Source organism: Podarcis pityusensis (assembly GCF_964106645.2).
Source record: "Podarcis pityusensis genome assembly, chromosome: Z".
Taxonomy (NCBI): Eukaryota; Metazoa; Chordata; class Lepidosauria; order Squamata; family Lacertidae; genus Podarcis; species Podarcis pityusensis.
In genome coordinates, this window is record NC_138044.1 from 24,942,828 (window position 1) to 24,961,357 (window position 18,530).

At 42.4% G+C, this 18,530-nt stretch overlaps 1 protein-coding gene across 8 annotated transcripts in view; it reads right to left on the bottom strand.

Annotated features, from left to right (window-relative positions):
- PAK3 (p21 (RAC1) activated kinase 3) overlaps positions 1-18,530 on the bottom strand; it is an 84,094-nt gene that overhangs the window by 4,917 nt on the left and 60,647 nt on the right. For 6 of the 8 annotated variants that reach the window (XM_080990544.1, XM_080990545.1, XM_080990542.1 and 3 more), the window contains 11 exons: positions 17,633-17,670; positions 15,902-16,033; positions 14,951-15,113; positions 12,531-12,653; positions 12,009-12,072; positions 10,637-10,685; positions 7,904-8,016; positions 7,052-7,169; positions 5,612-5,711; positions 3,414-3,610; positions 2,581-2,718 (listed from right to left, as the gene is read on the bottom strand). In XM_080990544.1, the coding sequence (XP_080846670.1) occupies positions 2,581-2,718; positions 3,414-3,610; positions 5,612-5,711; positions 7,052-7,169; positions 7,904-8,016; positions 10,637-10,685; positions 12,009-12,072; positions 12,531-12,653; positions 14,951-15,113; positions 15,902-16,033; positions 17,633-17,670 (1,235 nt within the window). The remainder of the gene's footprint in view (positions 1-2,580; positions 2,719-3,413; positions 3,611-5,611; positions 5,712-7,051; positions 7,170-7,903; positions 8,017-10,636; positions 10,686-12,008; positions 12,073-12,530; positions 12,654-14,950; positions 15,114-15,901; positions 16,034-17,632; positions 17,671-18,530) is intronic. The other 2 variants (XM_080990547.1, XM_080990548.1) reach the window with 1 other exon arrangement.

Below are 18,530 nucleotides of genomic sequence, written 5' to 3' on the forward strand. Positions count from 1 at the left end.
AGGGAGTCCAACATCTGACTGGTTATAAATCAAGGAATTCATCAGTGGTAGAGAGTACTGCTTCCTTGGTGGGAGAGTTGAATACCTTCTTTGCCCAATTTGAGGTGACATCAACAGTGACTCCAACCGGGATGCCAGAGCTATTGGTGTCACTACCTACAGGAAATGCTGCCAGGGTGGAAGAGGGAGAAGTGAGGCGAATATTAAAGGAGGTAAACACGAGGAAGGCTATGGGCCCGGATGGGGTGGCTGGCAGGGTGCTAAGAGATTGTTCGGACCAACTGGCAGGAATCTTTACGAAGATTTTTAACCAGTCTCTGCCCCAAGCCACTGTTCCACCCTGTCTGAAATCTGCTACCATTATACCCCTGCCAAAAACATCAAAGATAGACAGTCTGAATGATTTTCGCCCTGTGGCGCTGACACCCATTATAATGAAATGTTTCGAAAAACTGGTGAGGAAGCGCATCTTATCTTGTCTGCCAGTGGGACTTGACCCTTACCAGTTTGCGTACAAGGCAAAGAGATCCACAGAGGATGCTGTGGCAATGGCTTTACATGCTGTCCTGACTCATTTGGAGAAGCAAGGGAACTACGCGAGACTGTTATTTGTAGACTTTAGTTCTGCATTTAACACTATTCTTCCGCATAGATTGGTGCCCAAATTATTAGACCTGGGACTTCCACCATGTTTGTGCAGGTGGATATTAGACTTTCTATCAAACCGTTCCCAAAGGGTCAGGTTGGGTTCCCACGTCTCTGCGGATCTCATCACGAATACGGGCACGCCTCAGGGGTGCGTGTTGAGCCCGCTTTTATACATGCTCTATACAGCTGACTGTGCCCCCAAATACCCCACTAATAAGATCATTAAGTTCGCAGGTGATACAACGGTGGTTGGTTTAATCACGGCTGGAGAGGGGGAGACGGCCTATAGGAAGGAAGTTGAGCAGATGGGGGAGTGGTGCAGGAAAAAAACTTACTGCTTAACTTAAAGAAAACAAAAGAGATCATTGTGGACTTTAGGAAATGTAAATTGAATATTCAGCCACTTATTATTGAGGGGAAGTGCGTGGAACAGGTCTCAGTGTTTCGATTTCTGAGAATGGAGTTGAGAGACGACCTAACCTGGGGAGAGAACAGCAAAGACCTGGTGAAGAGAGCACAGCAGAGGTTATATTTTCTGAGAATCCTCCGGAAAAACAATCTCTCAAAGGACCTGTTGATGGCATTCTACCATTGCACTGTAGAGAGCGTACTAACTTATGGTCTGTGCGTGTGGTTTGGGAGCTGCACGGCCAGGGAAAAAACAATGCTATCCAGGGTTGTAAAGACTGCAGAGAGAATTATTGGGTGCACTCTTCCCACCTTAGATCAAATCTATGCTGCCAGGTGCCATAAGAAAGCAGCAGAGATAGCACATGATAGTACGCACCCCGGAAATGATCTCTTTCAGCTTCTGCCTTCTGGAAGAAGGTATGGGGTTATAAAGGCCAGGACTAGCCGCCTGAAAAACAGTTTCTACGCTAATGCAATTCTGGTTCTAAATGCAGCATAAGGGGTTTCTGCAGTATAGTGTGTTTTAAAATGGGGTTTTAGAGTTTTTAGGGGTTTTTGAATGTTTTATGTAGTTTTTATGTAGTTTTATGTAGTTTTTATGTAGTTTTATGTAGTTTTATGTAGTTTTATGTAGTTTTATGTAGTTTTGTGGTAGTTTTATGTAGTTTTTATGTAGTTTTATGTAGTTTTCAATTTCATTGTTCCGCAAGGGACAATGACAATAAAGATATCGTATCGTATCGTATCGTATGTTTATGCCCAGATAGCGTGGGTGATTGCCACTGATAACACTGTATTTTATGCTCTTTCACCCTGTCAAATATAGGGGAGCAACAGGATATGGAGAGCAAGGAGCTCCTGCAAACTAGGATCCAGTAAACGAGTGTAGAATAACCAAACGATATGTGTGAACCAACACTCAGTGTCATCTAGAACCTAAAACCTTACACTCCCCTCCCCAAGGGCATGGCAAATGCTTAAGAGCATAAGAGCTGGATCAGGCCAAAGGCCCATTTAGTTTAACATCCTGCTCTCATGGTGACCAGGCAGATGCCAATGCAAAGCCCAGTAATAAAACCTGAGTGCAGCAGCACTCTCTCCACTTGTGGTTCCCGGCAACTGGTATTCAGACTGAGGCATACTGGCTCTGACAGTGGAGGTAAAACATAGCCATTGTGGTTGGTAGCCATGGATAGCCTGATGTCCCTTGAATTTACTGAATCCTTCTTTAAAGCCATCCAAGTTGGTGACTGTCACACTACATCTTGCGGGAACAAATCCCATAATTTTGGTAGTATCTCCACACTGCTCTCATAATGCATAAAACGTGGGTGTGGCATGTGGGAGGAGCAGAAATCATGCAGGAAGGCCCTGTACCTCCAAGTCAGCACAACACCTTCACAGTGAATACAGAGCTGATGTGGGAACCCACATACAATCCAACTATTTTGACATTTCTGTAGGGGACAGAAAAGAAAACAATGTGCCCTTTAATGCTCTCTCCGTCCCATAACACATTACCTGCAAGAGCTCTTTCGCAGACCCTCGCCTGTCAACATCCATCTCCAGGCAGCGGTTCAGAAAGTCTCGGAAAACAGCAGAGAGTCTCTCGGGATTCTGGAGTTCTGGAGTCCCATTTGTAGCTATCAAATACAAGGCCTAAAGGGTAAAACGGTAAGTTGCATTGATTTATTTGAGGCTGCTTTTCTTGTTCCTTCCTTTAGGTATTTATTTCAGGATTTTTATCCCATCCTCCAATAAACTGGAAACATTTTTCTTTTGCAAAAAGAAAATGCAATGAATAAAAAGATATGGGCAATAGAAAACTTTCCATTCTTGAATGTGGATCTGAGCACTACTGTGTAAGCATGATTACACAGTTCTCCAGATTTTGCAATGCAGTCTCAGTACACAAAAAATGCACACGCACACACACACACAAATTAGCATTTTACATAAAACGGACTTAAAAATGTGTATTTGTGGACGAATGCATAGGGAAATGTGTATTTTACGTAAAAAGTGCATTGAAATTTTGTAGTTCAAGTGCAGACTTTTTGTGCATTATTTCAACAACAATAAAAAAACCACCATGCAAAATGGAATTGAAGGAACCAAAGAATAACTTTCCAAAACCAGAAATGGAATGGAATTAGGCTGCCAACCTCCCTGAGAACAATCCACAATTGAGGTGATACAACTGAGATAGCTCCCTGTCTTTGTTGCCATCCACCTGGGACCTTGGATGCCTCCAGTGTGCAATCAGCCTGTGACACTAATGTGAGTCCCAATGCAGTCTACAATTTAGGATGGTTTTTTAAAAAACAAAAAGCATACTGGACTTTTGATCTTACCCTGAGAGGATTTTCATTGAGATATGGAGGTTCTCCTTCCACCATTTCTATGGCCATGATCCCTAAAGACCAGATGTCCACTTTGGGCCCATATGCCTTTCTTGTCACCACTTCAGGAGCCATCCAGTAGGGGGTTCCCACCATTGTGCTCCTTTTACTCTGCTCGGGAGTGATCTGAGCACAGAAGCCGAAGTCAGCTGCAGCAAAGGAAAAGCAAAGACGATGGCTTACAGAAACGGTATGAAACCAGCAGAAGAAGCAGACGAAAGAGCAAGTGGGGAAGTTGGCATAAAGAGGAAGAGAGGCTGAAGAACACTGACAGACTGGAGAACAGAGAGGAAAACGATATGATAATTGTCAAACAAAGACAACATCCATACTGGAAAAAGAAGGATAAAGGAGAAACGCAGCAAAAATTAAGCAAGGATAGCAAGGTGCATTTCAACAAGCGAAACCAGCAGATGAGAATCTCCAGCTCATAAGTCAAATGAGGCTTGGCAGGCTTCCTCCTTGGACCATGTCCCCCTAGATAGCTCAGTTGGTTAGAGCATGGTGTTGACAATGCCAAAGTTGCAGGTTCGATCACCGTACGAGACAGCTGCATATCCCTGCATTGCAGGGAGTTGGACTCAATGATTCCCAGAGTCCCTCCCAACAATTCTATGATTCTATGATCAACGGTTGCTGCAAACCCTTCTTCCTTTGCTTACCTTACACCGTTTGAAAGCACTGTGATTGACCACTGGGCAGCCCCACCCACCTTTCAAATTGGCCCACAGTAGTGGTTGGAGGAGATCTGGAGTTGCTCCAGTCCTTCCTGGAGATGCTGAGGAGTGAACCAGAGACCTTTTGCATGTGCTTTGCCACTGAGCTGTGCCCCCATTTTCACACATGGAACTCAAACTGATATCAATGGAATAGGTAAGCAGTGGTAAGCATTTCCCCCACTCAAATGGATGGGACCTTAAAAATGCTTAATCTCAGCTTCATCGTGCAGCATGCATCTCCACATAAAACTAGGAAAGTAAATGGGTAAGTAATAGCTGTGTACCACTGCTGATACTACAATCTCGGGTGACTACAGGAAATTGCATTATAACCTGGGTACAAATTAGCAAAGTGTCACCATCACAACATGGGAAATATCACTTTGGAGCCTCTTCTCTAGCATCCTTTTCCCCACAGTCTGATCCATCTTCTTATATTCTTAAGCATATCCAAGACACATAGGGTTTTAGTCCTACTTGAAGTAGATTCATTGAAATGAATGAACCTAACTTAGTCATGCACATTAATTTCAGTGGGTCTACTCTGAATAGGATTCTGCCCTGTTATGTACTGAGATAAGTCTTAAGTGCTTTTCTGCCGCAATCTTAAAACGTTTAGGCCTGTGGCCATTTTTGGGGAGCCAAAAACAAAAAAGAAAAACCAAAATCCAAATTCATAAGGATTCAGAGAGCAGCAGCATAGAATACAGATTATTTGAAAATTATGAAAAGGAAGAAAAAACTGAGAAGCAAAAAGTGTTACTGGGAGCACCATACACATACACACACACGTACACATATTTCTCAACATAAGTGGGGTAGGAAGAACTCCCTGACTCTTAGAATGTTTTAGAAAAGTTTCTCCCTAACACAATGAGAGAAGCACCAGTCAAATATCTGTGCTGACAGTTAGGGATGGAGGAGAAAACCATCAGACCTGCATTTAAAGCAAAGCAACCTAATTTGCCAGTTCCCAGCCTTGTGTATCAAAAATGTAGCTATCAATGGGTTCACATGCTCTCCAAATTTTTGTGATGTGGTGTACTTTATTGGGAACTGCATGCGAAAGTGCACATTTTAAGAGAAGATGCAACATTAAGCATTCTAAACTGCATATCCTAGGTGCTTAAAACTTTCATGCAATTCTAGCTGCTTTTTTAATTTTCGAAAAATACATACGATGGAATGTGCATGTCACTGAGTACATGATCACCTATCTAAGTGGCTACACATGGATAATTATGTAGAGATGGGGAGTTAAGGAATAACTGAAACTCCCTTTGATACCAAAACTGGCACCATTTCTCACCTGTTTTTGCACTATTTTTTTATTGGAGGGGAGAGATATATACCACCACTTTACCCTGATAACACACCACAATACCACACCACAATAACTACAGTGGCAAAAGCCTTACAGAGAATACCTACTGAGTTTGACAGATCCATCCATCCCAAGAAGAATGTTGTCACTCTTGATGTCTCTATGGATCACTTGGTTTGAATGCAAGAAATCCAGAGCTTGCAGGCACTGATATTTAGAAAATAATAAATAAGATACTTTTAAAAGAGCATGGTGCAAGTCAAGGATTATGGTCTGACTTATTAGGAAATGGAGGAGGTGAAGTATATTGCCGAATCATTTTTTGTTTTCATTTCTATAGGAATGGTAAGATGACAGAGTTTACGCTACGAAAAGAGCAACTTGCTACATGGGCACTCACACATTATTTCATTCCAAGGTAGCATATATGTGGCTTCCAGGTGGTCACCCACCCAGGTGTCAAGACCCATACCTGCTTAGCTTCAGCAAGCAGGTGGCCTCTTGAAGCTTCAGACCATACCTTGGTACATTTAGCCCATTTCCCAGCACTGCCACCACTTCCTTCGCTGAATAGAGATCCACTCTTCAATGGCCAAATCGTTCTCCCTTCCCACAGGAAGTATCCAACAACTGTGGGCATATACTTTGGCAGTGGCATCTGTTCTGTCCCACCTCGGTCATCAGGAAATTACAAACCATGGTTTTAAACTCCCCACAGTACCCTAGAGCAATGCTACTTTGGGTATAACTGGCTAGCTCCTCCTACCATTATCTAGCAGATATACTCATGCCAAAAGGTGGCAACAGCCTGGTTTGTATGTAAATATCTCAGCTTAAAAGATTGGGAAATGCATGGGATTTGTGCCTTCATGCTCCACTGCCCCTCTCCTCTTGGTATGCTGCAGTAAGAAGACTTCAGTTAAGCTATAGTCAAACCTGGAAACAATGGGTTGTTGGTCCAACATTTGCTCAGCTCAAGAGTAGGACCATGAACATGAATAACTTATAGCCACTCGTTTTAATAGGCTCACTCTGAGAAGAGCTAAGGTTGCACACAACAGTAGGGTTAAGAAGGTTCAGAGCAAGTCAAGGACCTTAAACCGTGGTTTGAAGGAAATGTAAAGTTCTCACTTGTTCCAAACCTTGTAACCATGGTTTCCTGGCTCAGATGTAATGGAAAGATATGGCTAAAGATTTCTGGAATTAACCACAGTGCCTTGGGAATGGAAGAGGGGAGGGACAATGCACATAGGCATAAGGATAGCCCCAGTGCTTTTTGTTTTGGTAACAAACAAATAAATGAAGTGTCGGTACTCAAATCTTGATAAAAGTGCCATAGGTCCAAGCACAAAATGGTTGTGATGGGCAGCAAAAAAAACCAGAGGCAATGGCATTCCATACTGGTGACACTTTGTCACACACAAAAAGCACTGGATAGTATATATTTCAGCTTCATGAGCCAAGATATGTGCATCCAAAGCAGGCCAATGTATAAACATAACTGTTGGTTGAAGACCACCATGCTGTCACAGAATGAAATTACTTACCTCTCTACAGACAGCAGCTATCTGCCCTTCATCCATGCAGGTTTCTGTAACAACGTCAGTCAAAGAGCCACCAGCCAAGTACTCCATTACCACCCAAAGTTCATCACCAACAAGGTAACTGAGACATCAAATTCAAGAAGTCATTAGTAGATGAATATGGAAAAAATATCAGTTCAATGTGGTCTGAATGCTGTGGTCCACAAACAACATTACACCAATAAACCAAAGAAACAGAAGGTATTGATGGGTACCAGACAGGAGGGAATGCTTCACCCTCCCCACGCTATTAACTTATTTTTCTTATGGTCCCCACCTCTCCCCTGGGGTTCTGGATGCATACTGGCCAAACTGCAGCAGAATAGCACCTGGAAATCTGCCTTCCCTCTCCACTTTGCAGCTGTTAAGAAGAGGCTCAGGCTGGCACCTGCTTCTAATGAGGCACTTGTGGCCTAACAGTTCCCACAAATGAACAGTTACACCCAAGAAGCTAGCAAATATCCTTTGGTCACCAGTGATTGATTTACTCATTTGCTGTCTTTCCACAAGGAACTGTGCCCAAGGTGGCTTACAGCAAACCTTCAAAACCAGTGGGGGCTGGTGCTCATTGGAACCGATAGGGAAGAGGACAGGGAGCACAAACAGTAGGCAGACCAAGAGCCAATGATAGGCAGAGCCAGTGTGACCTCCTAGACTGGTTGTAAGCAAAGCAATAGGTTGGGGCTGGCTGAGGACAGACCAAGCTTGATGGGTCAATGGCCCACTTGCCCTAGTGGTGCAGCCTCCACCACTGATCACATTTTTATCCAAAGCTTCCTAGCAACCATTATCAGACGGTCACTTGAAGGTACTTACCTATCTAAGTAGTTAACTATGTTGGAATTCTTATTTTCCCTCATGACCAGGATCTCATTGATTATTAATTCCTTTTTGGGTTGCTGCTGGAGATTCATTTGCTTTATAGCCACCTGAAATGACATTTTCATGAAACTTAATTTCTGTTTTTAAGTGAACCCTCCCCTTCAGAAAACAAACAATTAAAAAAAAAACATGCACAAAATAAGTGCAATAGACTGGAGGCAACTAGATAGGTAACCGCTGAGAACAGCACCAAGTTAATTAAGAGGGCAAATTAGGTAATAACTATAATACTTAGCATTTGCATAGCACTTCCTGGTCTCCAAAGTGCTTGACATGCATAATTTAGTTGCAATTCTTGCAGCAACCCTGTAAGGTTAGCTGGCCTTGCTGCAAATGGTGGGGGAATCTAAAGTTACTTAGGAAGCTCATGGTAAAGGTGAGAATCAAATCAGGGATTTCATGGGTCACTATTACCATCTCTCAGACTTATTGGTTTAAAGAAGTTGTGGGGAACCTGTGGCCCTCCAGATGTTGCCAAAATGCAGCTCCCATCCTCCCCGGCCATTGGCTAAGCTTGCTGGAGCTGACAGGAGTTGTAGTTCAGCAACATCTGGATGGGCAAAGCTTTCCCACACCTGGTTTAATTCTAGGCCTGCCTCAAGTCACATACAACCCAGAGGACGGGGGGTGCTCTATATTTAGGTTATGTGAGCGAGGGGAGCCAAGCGCACTCTGCGCCCGCCACTTACCTCCCTGTACATTCTGTGCTAAGTTTTTTTTCTCTTAGCCAAGCTGGTATTAAAGCTCAGCTGAGGAGAAAAGTATGGGGACAGTTTGCATGGAGATAATCTGTGAGTACGAGGAGGGATTCACACACTCCTCAGCTTTGAACTTATCTGGATCTAAAACTTAAGCTTCCCACTACCAAGAATTCATTATAAATAGTGCACAGTAAATGTTGTTGAATATATCTAAGTTGCATCAGTTCTATGATGACAACAAGCAGATTCACATTCTTAGGAAATAGCTATGTTAAGTGCTAACACACTTTGCTTCAGAAACCAGTATGCACAGTAAATGGGTTGCTCTGACAGAAGGAGACCTGCCCTGGGAGGAAGACTCTTTCCATAGGAGGGAAGAAGCCCTTGGATACTACCCAATGGATAAAATGTACAGGAGGTGGAGAAGAATTTTCTGCTGTATGGTGTGAATATTGGATTGTGGTCACAATCAATAGGGTCAAAAAGGGAATTTTTAAAAAGCAAACACACCCAATGCTATCCATGAAATGCTGGGTAAAACAGTGTCTCAGCTGCACTCCTGGGGGTTCCATCTCTTTTTGAAATCACTGGCAATTGAGAGTCCACTATATACCTGGAGGTATCCTGCTCAACTTTATCTAGTGTTCCAGCACTGATAATTGTCAATGCAATGTATATCTTGCTGATATCAACAGCCAAACTTGCATGAGTGTTGATTGCCCCTTAACCTCTCTTTCTTTCCAAGCTTGAAAACCCCGATCTTTCTACTGGGCTTCACCATAATTGTGAAAAAAGGTGCAAACATTAAGCTGACAACTCAACATTAGTCAAACTCAAAGAAGTTCAGAGGCCTCCCCATTCAGTGCTTTGTATGGGTCACACTTCGGTCGACATGCAGAATGGTACTGAGCGTGACACAAGCGACTCATAATTGCATAGCTTAAGGTTAGGCCTTTGACCTTCAGTTTGATTCCCCCTCCCTTAGCTTTAACTCTTGAGGTCAACTAACCTCCGTGTTACCTAAATACAAATCCCAGATATTTAACCGCGATCCTTCTTTAATTAATATTTATAGCAAACTTTGGAAATCAAAGAGTCTGTCCAAGTGTTAAGAATAATTAGCATCACTGGAACTAATATGTATAGAATCTCCATTATGAGACCACCCAGCACCTAAAAAGATAGGAGGGTATTGTATTAACTATGACAGGCTTAGCAGCTGGATTTTAGCACCTGCTTCTACAGCAAATGAGCACTGAGGGCAAGTCACATCGACTGCTGCAAATACATATAGTCACAACCAACAGACTGTGTGCCATCACAGAGGTTGCCAGATCCATTATGTCTTCTGCCACAGCCACCATAATCAGTACTAAGACCCATCAAGCTTAGGAACAGGTGATAAGTCCCAGCTGGATCAGGGTAAAGGCCCAACTCATCCAGCATCGTGTTTTCACAGTTGCTAACCAGGTGCCAACCAGGTGCCTATGGGATGCCTGCAGGTAGGACCCAAGAACAGCTGTGGTCTCCATACTCATGATCCCAAAAAGTGGTATTCAGAGCCATACCACCTCCGCTGCATTTCCCCCCATACACAGGTTTTGGGAAGCAGTTTTTCCTAACGCAACACATTTATGTACGTTATTTTCCACTAATATATGCATTTTTGTACACATTGCTTGCCTGTAGTTCACATTGCTCAGCACTGCAAAATTCAGACTGTGAATATTTCAAAGGTGCCTACACTTCAGTTCATATACTGTTTCGGAAAGTGTGAATTAGGTAAGTTTGCCTTTAAATGTGATCTGAACCCAATTTCTCCCCCATTCTTACTTACAAGTGATGCAGTTCTGCATCAGAGGCAGGCAATAACCCAAAAGTGTGTACAAGTGTATTACAAGCGGTATGAGAAAACTGGGCAGAATTTTAAAAGCAGAGAAGAAACAGACACCAACATTGCACATACCTCCTGCCCTGTGGCAACGTCTATCGCTGTATAAACTGTACCTGAAGCTCTACAAGAAAATAGAATGTGTCGTCAAGATATGTGGAGGTGCCAAACAGGAAGAACATGAATAAAAATGAGCACATACTTATGCCTGCTGGTCACTGCTACAAAGTGTGTTGCCCAGTTTTAGAAAAGATTCTGTCAATTAAGTAGCTGGTGAGTTATTAGATGTTTAACACTGACATGCACTGAACAGTCTTTCTACAATGCCAGAATGTTGTTTGGAACTGTGGATATTAATTAGCAAGCAAAATTATTTTAAGAGCATTTCACTTTTTTCTCCCACAGCCTGGATTCCTCGGTTTAATGCAATGTTTCCATTGGATATGCCATTCATCATTTCAATGTTAATGCTAATGTGTTTTCTGTGACTAATAGGGAAGTTTAATCCAATTTGTTTACATTTTTTAAAAAACCTGTTTACTCATGGTTGTCAGTGCAGAACCAAAGTTAAAGTGCAGAGGATTTTGATTTGAGCATTTTATTTAGATAACCTTCTACCTGCTTATATCCAGATGTCATTCTTCAGGCTACAGAAATAGGTCTGGCAGGTGTCAGTAGTATTTTGAGATTGAATATGAAACTACAGTTTGGTTCTCACACAATGCTAAATGCTGATTTATTAAACTATGGTTTGTCAAACCATGAGTTAGCATTACATGTGAACCCTGCCCAGAGGCCCAATATGGGTTGTTTACTGTCAACAAACCACAATCTGAAACTATGGTTTGATGTTGACTCATGAACCTTGATTTCTTTCAACTATAGCATGGAATTACATTAAAAAACAACACCCTTCCTTAACCATGGTTTGCTTGTACCCCATCACAAATGCTCAAACTATAAATGCTCACCAAACTTAATGAACGGCTGGGGGCAGGGGATCTAATTTTGAAGAAAGAAGCCACTCCTTCTTTGATTGTCTGGGGGCTAACTTGTATTAATTTGTGTTTTGTTGAACAAGCCTTGGCTTAAACAAACCTTGGGTTAGTGTTATTTGCAAACAAATCCAGTTTCTGTGTGATAAAATAACACATATAAATAAAATTTTATTCTGCAATAAAATATATTTGTCATGATGCACACAACAGCAATATTTTATCTTTCCCATACTGTGGAATACTCAAAGATGTTGAGGTGAGATCTGAGCCAGGGAATTACTGATGGTTGCTCACATTGGTAGCTCCAGGTGTGAAGACGAGGCAACCAAATTGTAGTCCCTGCCTTATGGAAAATATGCCAGTGATAACTTGTATAACCAAACATACATGAATAAATGGGCAGAAATACTATAATCAAAACTGAGCCCCTGTGCCTTGGCAATACTTACCCCTGGCCAATTTTTTCAAACCTTGTATATTTCTTTTTCGGGTCTCCAACACTTACAATGCTTCCTGAAAAAAACAAAGGAAGGTCATCATCACTGGAAGATAATACCTTTTAAGTGAGAGCGAAGAAAAAGAAAAGGATAATATCATGTGAAGTAGCTTATATTTTCAGCTGAGGTTGTGTTCAGTCCTGTGGGAGAGACACTGGGGTGGGTGGGCAAAATTCACCAGACATTTCCATAGGAGGGCCTAAGGTTCCCTGTATTTTTAACTGACAAACGGGGCTGGTCAGAGTTGTATGTTTAAAAAGTTCAGAGGGCACCAGATTGTGAAAGTGTAGTATAGAAGTATTTTTCAAAAGGAGTTAGCAGAATCTGAAAGAAGATTATCTATGACCACTTTAATTTCAAGGGGGGAGAGGAGCCTATCTGTGTACAAGGAGAAAAGAAGTTAGGTAATCTCCAAGCAACGGAATTGGAAAAGGGAAACCCTTCAGATCAGGAAGATAATGAGAGATTCTGAACCCGTTTTCAACTGTTGAATCAGATGAATCAACTTGGGTTTGGTGTCTTCATGCAAACTGCGCTTCTGGGGGCTGGACAAGTTGACCCTCGGGGTCCCTTCCAACTCTACACTTCTATGAAATTCTGTGAGAAGAACAAAATAAGAGCAAAAATGTGAGAACATATGATTTCTAGCAAGACAGACAAAAGGTGCATATATTCCCCCTCCCAAAGCAGGATACAGGGGTCAGCTTTCTATAATGGGGGTGATTCAAAATACAAATAATCTTTGCTAGACCTAATAGCACTGCATCTTCTTTGCATTCTAAAACTGCAAGGGAAGAAAATGGATAGATGCAAAAATGTACCAAGCATTGCTTTCAAAACCACTTAAAAATGAGCCATTGACAGGTGAAGACATATGTCATAACACTGAAAACGACCTTGGCCATGATATTTAGGTGCTTTCAAAAGTAGAAATAAAAAACTGCCTGGATATTGCAGTAGACAGGGAAGGACAGCAGGTGGCAACTTAAGGAACCATGGGAGTTACAACATGACGGGCTATGCTGAAGGAAAATTCAGTGTGAAGGGAGAAGAAAGATGCTGAGATCCAAACTCCCGCAGAGAATATGCAATACTCTGATACAGAGAATATGCAAAACCCAAATACTCTGTGATTCGTTACTAGAGCTGGGCATGTAACAGGCAGAATATTCTGTTGCATTCAGAAGGGGGAAAGGCCAGGCAGCTAATAATTATAACTGGTAAGCTCTAAAGCTTCATACAGGTGGGGGTAACAAAGTTGGGTAGCGCTACTTCCCCCTTCCACCCATCCTTTCATGCTATTATTGATATCACCCATCCCAACTAATGTGCCAGTTCAGTAGTGAATAGACTTTGCACACACCTGTCCTCTTCTGGTTCTGTGCAACAGCCCAAAGGGCAAGACTACAAGGACAGCTTCTAGCACCCTACTTTTTCCCAACAAGGACCATAGCTCAGTGGCAGAGCAGCCGCTTTGCACCCATCAGGTCCCAGGTTTAACCCTTGGCAGCATCTCCAGGTAGGGCTAGAAAATACTCCTGCCCAAGCTGCTGCCAGTTAGTGTAAGCAATACTGAGCTAGATGGGATAATAGTTTTACTTCACATAAGTCAGATTCCTGTGTTCCCAGGAGTTGTGGGTAAGCAGAGGCCTCTTGAGCTTCTGCCTCCAGGAGTCCACTGCTTCAATGCTCAGATCCCCTTTGGAGAGCCAGAGGGTATTGGTACAATATGCTGCATGGCAAGGTGGAATAAAGCCTTATACAGTGGTACCTGTAGTTACAAACTTAATTCGCTCCGGAGGTCCATTCTTAACCTGAAACTGTTCTTAACTAGAGACGCTCTTTCACTAGTGGGGCCTCTTGCTGCCGTTGCGCTGCCAGCACACAATTTCCGTTCTCATCCTGGAGCAAAGTTCTCAACTCAAGGTAACTCTTCCAGGTTAGCGGAGTTTGTAACCTGAAGCATTTGTAACCTGAGGCGTTTGTAACTCGAGGTACCACTGTATGTGCTACTGGTATCTATTTATTTTTTCCTAAGAAATAAAGAAGAGTCAATCTCATTTAGAGATCAAACAAAGCTGTGTGGCATCTTTCTGAAGGTGGATGGAGGTCAATCCCGAAGATATTAAAGAAGGAAGAAAATTAGGGGGGGTGGGATGCACCACCTGGGTTCCAAACATAAAGCTTTGTTAATTAATTCTTAATTATTTTCCTAATTAGCTCTCAGTCGTACAGACAAATGCAATACATCATGTTTCAGAAGACTGTTTGAAATTCCATTGGATTTTCAATCTGCAGCTCAAAGTTGGCTGGAAGGCAACTACTCAGACACCTTAATCAGGCATACATTACATTCTTAAGGAGGAGAGAAAAAAAGCAGACAATCATGAAACAACCAAAAATCAATCAAGGAAGGAAAGGCTTGGAGATGTGGGGCAGGCAGGCAATTGTTGCTGTGCCTCATTAATAATGCTCATCCATAAGAGTTGTCGTCTCATGAGAGATCTCATGTAAAAATAGCTTGCTTGCAACTCTTGGCTTCAATAAGAGTGGCCATTAGCATTTGGAATCAGAAACCTGGGAGACTCATTCAGATTATCTAGTCTGGTGGATGAGAAGAACAGAACAGCTGTGCTTGATTTGACCCAAAAACCACCCAATCAAGCATCCTGTCTTAGACAGCAGCCACCTAGATATCTTTGGGAGAATAGCAAGGAGGTCATGATATCAATAGTCCTCTCTCTAGATATATGTCCTCCCACTAGCTGGTACTTTGAGGTAGACTGCATGGTGGGTCCACTTGGTTATTATGGCTAGGTATCCATTGATAGATTTCTCCTTGATAAATTTGTGGTCAAGTATCAATAGTGTGCAAGCAAGGGCAAAACACTCACTTAATTTCTCTAGGATCTCCTCATCAGTCATCTTGGATTTTTTCCGCTGCCGATCTGTATTTCTATACAAGGTGTTTGAGTTGGAATTCTCAGGCTGAGGGGTTGTAGGCTCCTTCACTGGGGCTGGAGCCGCAACAGGTTCAATGACAGAACGTGTGTAAATCTGAAAGAAACAATGGCGGGAAATACCTTAATTCCATTGTGAACTTGGGGAAATTGAACAACAATGAATTGCCAATGAGCTACATACAAGGAAACACTTTAATTGTCTCCTGTGCTTTCACAAATATTATATTGCTTTCTCTCTAAAGGTTTAATTTAAGCTCCTGACAGGCAGATAATGGATTTCAAGACTTCCATTACACTGTTCAATTTACACATTACACCCTGAACCAAGAGCTCTGCTATGCCTTTTCACACAATGCAGAAAAGCTTGGGATTAAGTGATAAATCTCAAAGCAGAGCTACCTGACTGCCATAGTTTCCTACAAATGAAAATCCTAAGACTGGGTACTAAACTCAAAGTTGTTCCTTCAAAATGAATTTTCCTCCATGGCTCGTAATAGCTACTGGCTTTGCCATAGACAGTGTGTGCTCTGAGCAAAACCAGATAAAAAGCTAGCACAGAGGCAATCTAATTTCTGTGCCAAGAGGGGTTAAACCTGGAAATTTGCACAGAGAGACTTCTCTGGGGATTGTTTAAAAAAAGCTGTTTCGGGCTACCCGGCTAACAAAATTTCACCAGACTGCACTTTGTGTGTCTCTGCAGCCATAAGGGCTAGACATTCATGGAAAGCAGAGATTCCCAAAAGCTCACATTCTGCATCACCACCAGATTCTGTGCCCCTTCGCCATCCCCAACCCTATGCATTCCTGCTGAACAAGGGCAAATACGCAGACTTGGTCCTACCATACAGACAACAATTCAAACTAAAACTGTTAGCAGCTCACTGATTTTGTATGCTCTGGTCGTGGGGCAATAACAGGTGGTGGCTCATTGTCATCATCATCATCATCATCTTCCTCATCCTCCTCTTCGGAAACTGGGGGAGCCAGTGGAGGTTCTGATGCAGTCTTTGTGCTCTGTATGTGCAAAAGATGTATTCATAAAATGAGGCTTCAGTTGTTTACGGGATTACTATCAGAACATGAGGAGGTCTGGCTGTAGGACAAGGGCCGGGGGTCTGTGGTCCGCAAGCCTAATTAGGTCCACCAGATTACCCACTTGGCCTGTGAGGCCTACCTGCCCTTTACCTGAAATCACACATGACATTAGGTGTGGAGCAGGAAAAAAACATGGCTACACCAAAAGGGAGTTTGCAGTGATCTGACTTTTTCGGAATGTATTTGTCCCATGAGCAGAAGTGGCTTGCTGGGTGGGGAAGAACTGCAACGCTTAGTTTCCCAAGTGGGTTGTTATTACGTACCAGGGTGGAGTGCTGTATTGGCTCCATTGGTGTCTTTGTACCACACCAACTTCACCACCACCTCGCCTCTCTCCCTGTTGGTAAGCAACAACAACTCACCTGCCGGGAAGCTACCCAGTGACTCCACGCCACCTGGGAAGCCACTTCTGCCTGCCCATGATCTCATTTAGAGCATTCTGACAGAGCTTTAAAATTCTCCTGGTAGAGCCACATCTGCAAAAACAGGCCTGCTCAAGAAGCCATTTGAGTTCTTTATGGCTTCATCACTGTCATTTTCCCTTTACAGTCAAAGATGGCACACTTATTTAAAGAAAGCAAAACAATGGCAAAGGGAAAAAGGAATTCTCATTTCATGAGATGCTTGCAGAATTCATTACAGGGAAGTCATTTTGGCCAGCCACTTGTTCTCACAGAGACCATGCAATGAACACTATTTCTCTCTTTTTAAATTGTCTTTTATTGATTTTCATACAATTTAAGAAATTTAATTCAGTTTCAATACAATATTCCTTAGCATCTTGACTTCCCATCCTTACTTCCATGATGCTTCTGTTTAAATCTTTTATTTACTGCTTTAAATGCAATACTTTTTTTCCTAAAAGATATATTGTACATTACATTCCTTTATCATTCTCATTCCTTTGCTTATATTTCAAGTTCTGCCTACGATTTCATTCGGCTATACTGTTTTCTCAGATAATCCGAAAAGGGTCTCTACTCTTCTACCAGCATTTCCATACTATTTCTCGACTGCGCATTGCATGGCCTCTGTTGTGTAATTGAGTCCATAATATTACGTATCTCAGCATTAAAAAGAATAAGAAGAGGAAAGGAAAGTCCTACTTCAACTATTCAGAATGGAAAATAAGACATTCATACTGAGAACTCAGTATTGATAGGGACTGCTTTAATTGTACTTTTGGGGGTTTTGCTGTGATTCAATTTTCATTAAATACACACTGCTATTTCAAGCATTCCTATAAGCAAAAAGACATAAGAAAAGCCTGACTGCTGGATTAGTCCAAATGGGGACCATCTATTCCAACATCCTGTTCTTGCAGTGGCCAGCCAGAGGCCTCTATGGAAAACCTGTAAGCGGGACATGAGCACAACGGCACTCCCCTATATTTTTGATTCCCAGAAACTGGTATTCAGAGCCAGCTGCAAATCACATCAAGCCAAAAATCTCAGCAGAGACACTATTCCCCCCCAAAATGGAATTAGTTCACATTCAACAGCAGGTTCTTATACTCACCGAAGGATGGGCTGCGATATATCCATGGGCACTTTTATCTGAAACGTGCAACAACAAAAGTTCTCAATAGCTTTATTGAGCCTAAATGGCTACAGGGCAGTTAGGAGATGACACATGTGTGGCAATGTTGGACAGGGTCAAACCCTCCCCTATACTACTCATTTGCTTCCAATCACGACCTCCCATGCTGCTGTTTAGTTTTAAAAAGGAAAAGGAAATCAAAAGCCTGTTGCAATCTCTTCTGCATAACCACCCCTTTTTTTGTTTTGCTCTTGCTTCTGTTTTGTGTGTGCATGTGTTGTCTACTCTGGGTCAATGAGGGGATGGTATACACATGAAGGTGACTGATGGTTGGTGAAAGATCCTGTGTGAAAGGCTAGGAAGGGAAGATTTCCCAGGGTGGAAGGCTGGGAGAAGAAAGGGAAGCTCTCAGGTGAGAGCTGGGTGGGCCCACCCCTTTCTGTGTGGAGCAAGGGTTAAGATCTATGTTTGAGGGAGGGCTTCGCATTTTCTCTTTTGCTTTCTGTTTTTATTTTCATTTAGATTACTTTGTTTTTTATTGTGTTGTATTATGAAAAAGCCTCAATATAATTATATCCCCCCCATAAAATTATTATTAAGTGTTCTTAGAGGTTAGGCATAGCAGTGAGCCTCAGTGGGGTTCTTCCAAAAGGAAGTAAGAAGAAGGGTGTACAGCAGGAGTCAACAATCTTTTGAGACCCAAGGACATCACCATCCCATGTCACTTCCCTCTCCCAGATCATGAAAAAGCAGGCAGAACACAGGCTTCACTTTTCCAAAGGATCTGGGGGAAAGCAATTGCCTATAGAATAAATTCTAGCCTTGAAAAGCACAGAGAGCTGAAAAAGGAAGTGCAAAAGAGTGTCATGCTTCCAAC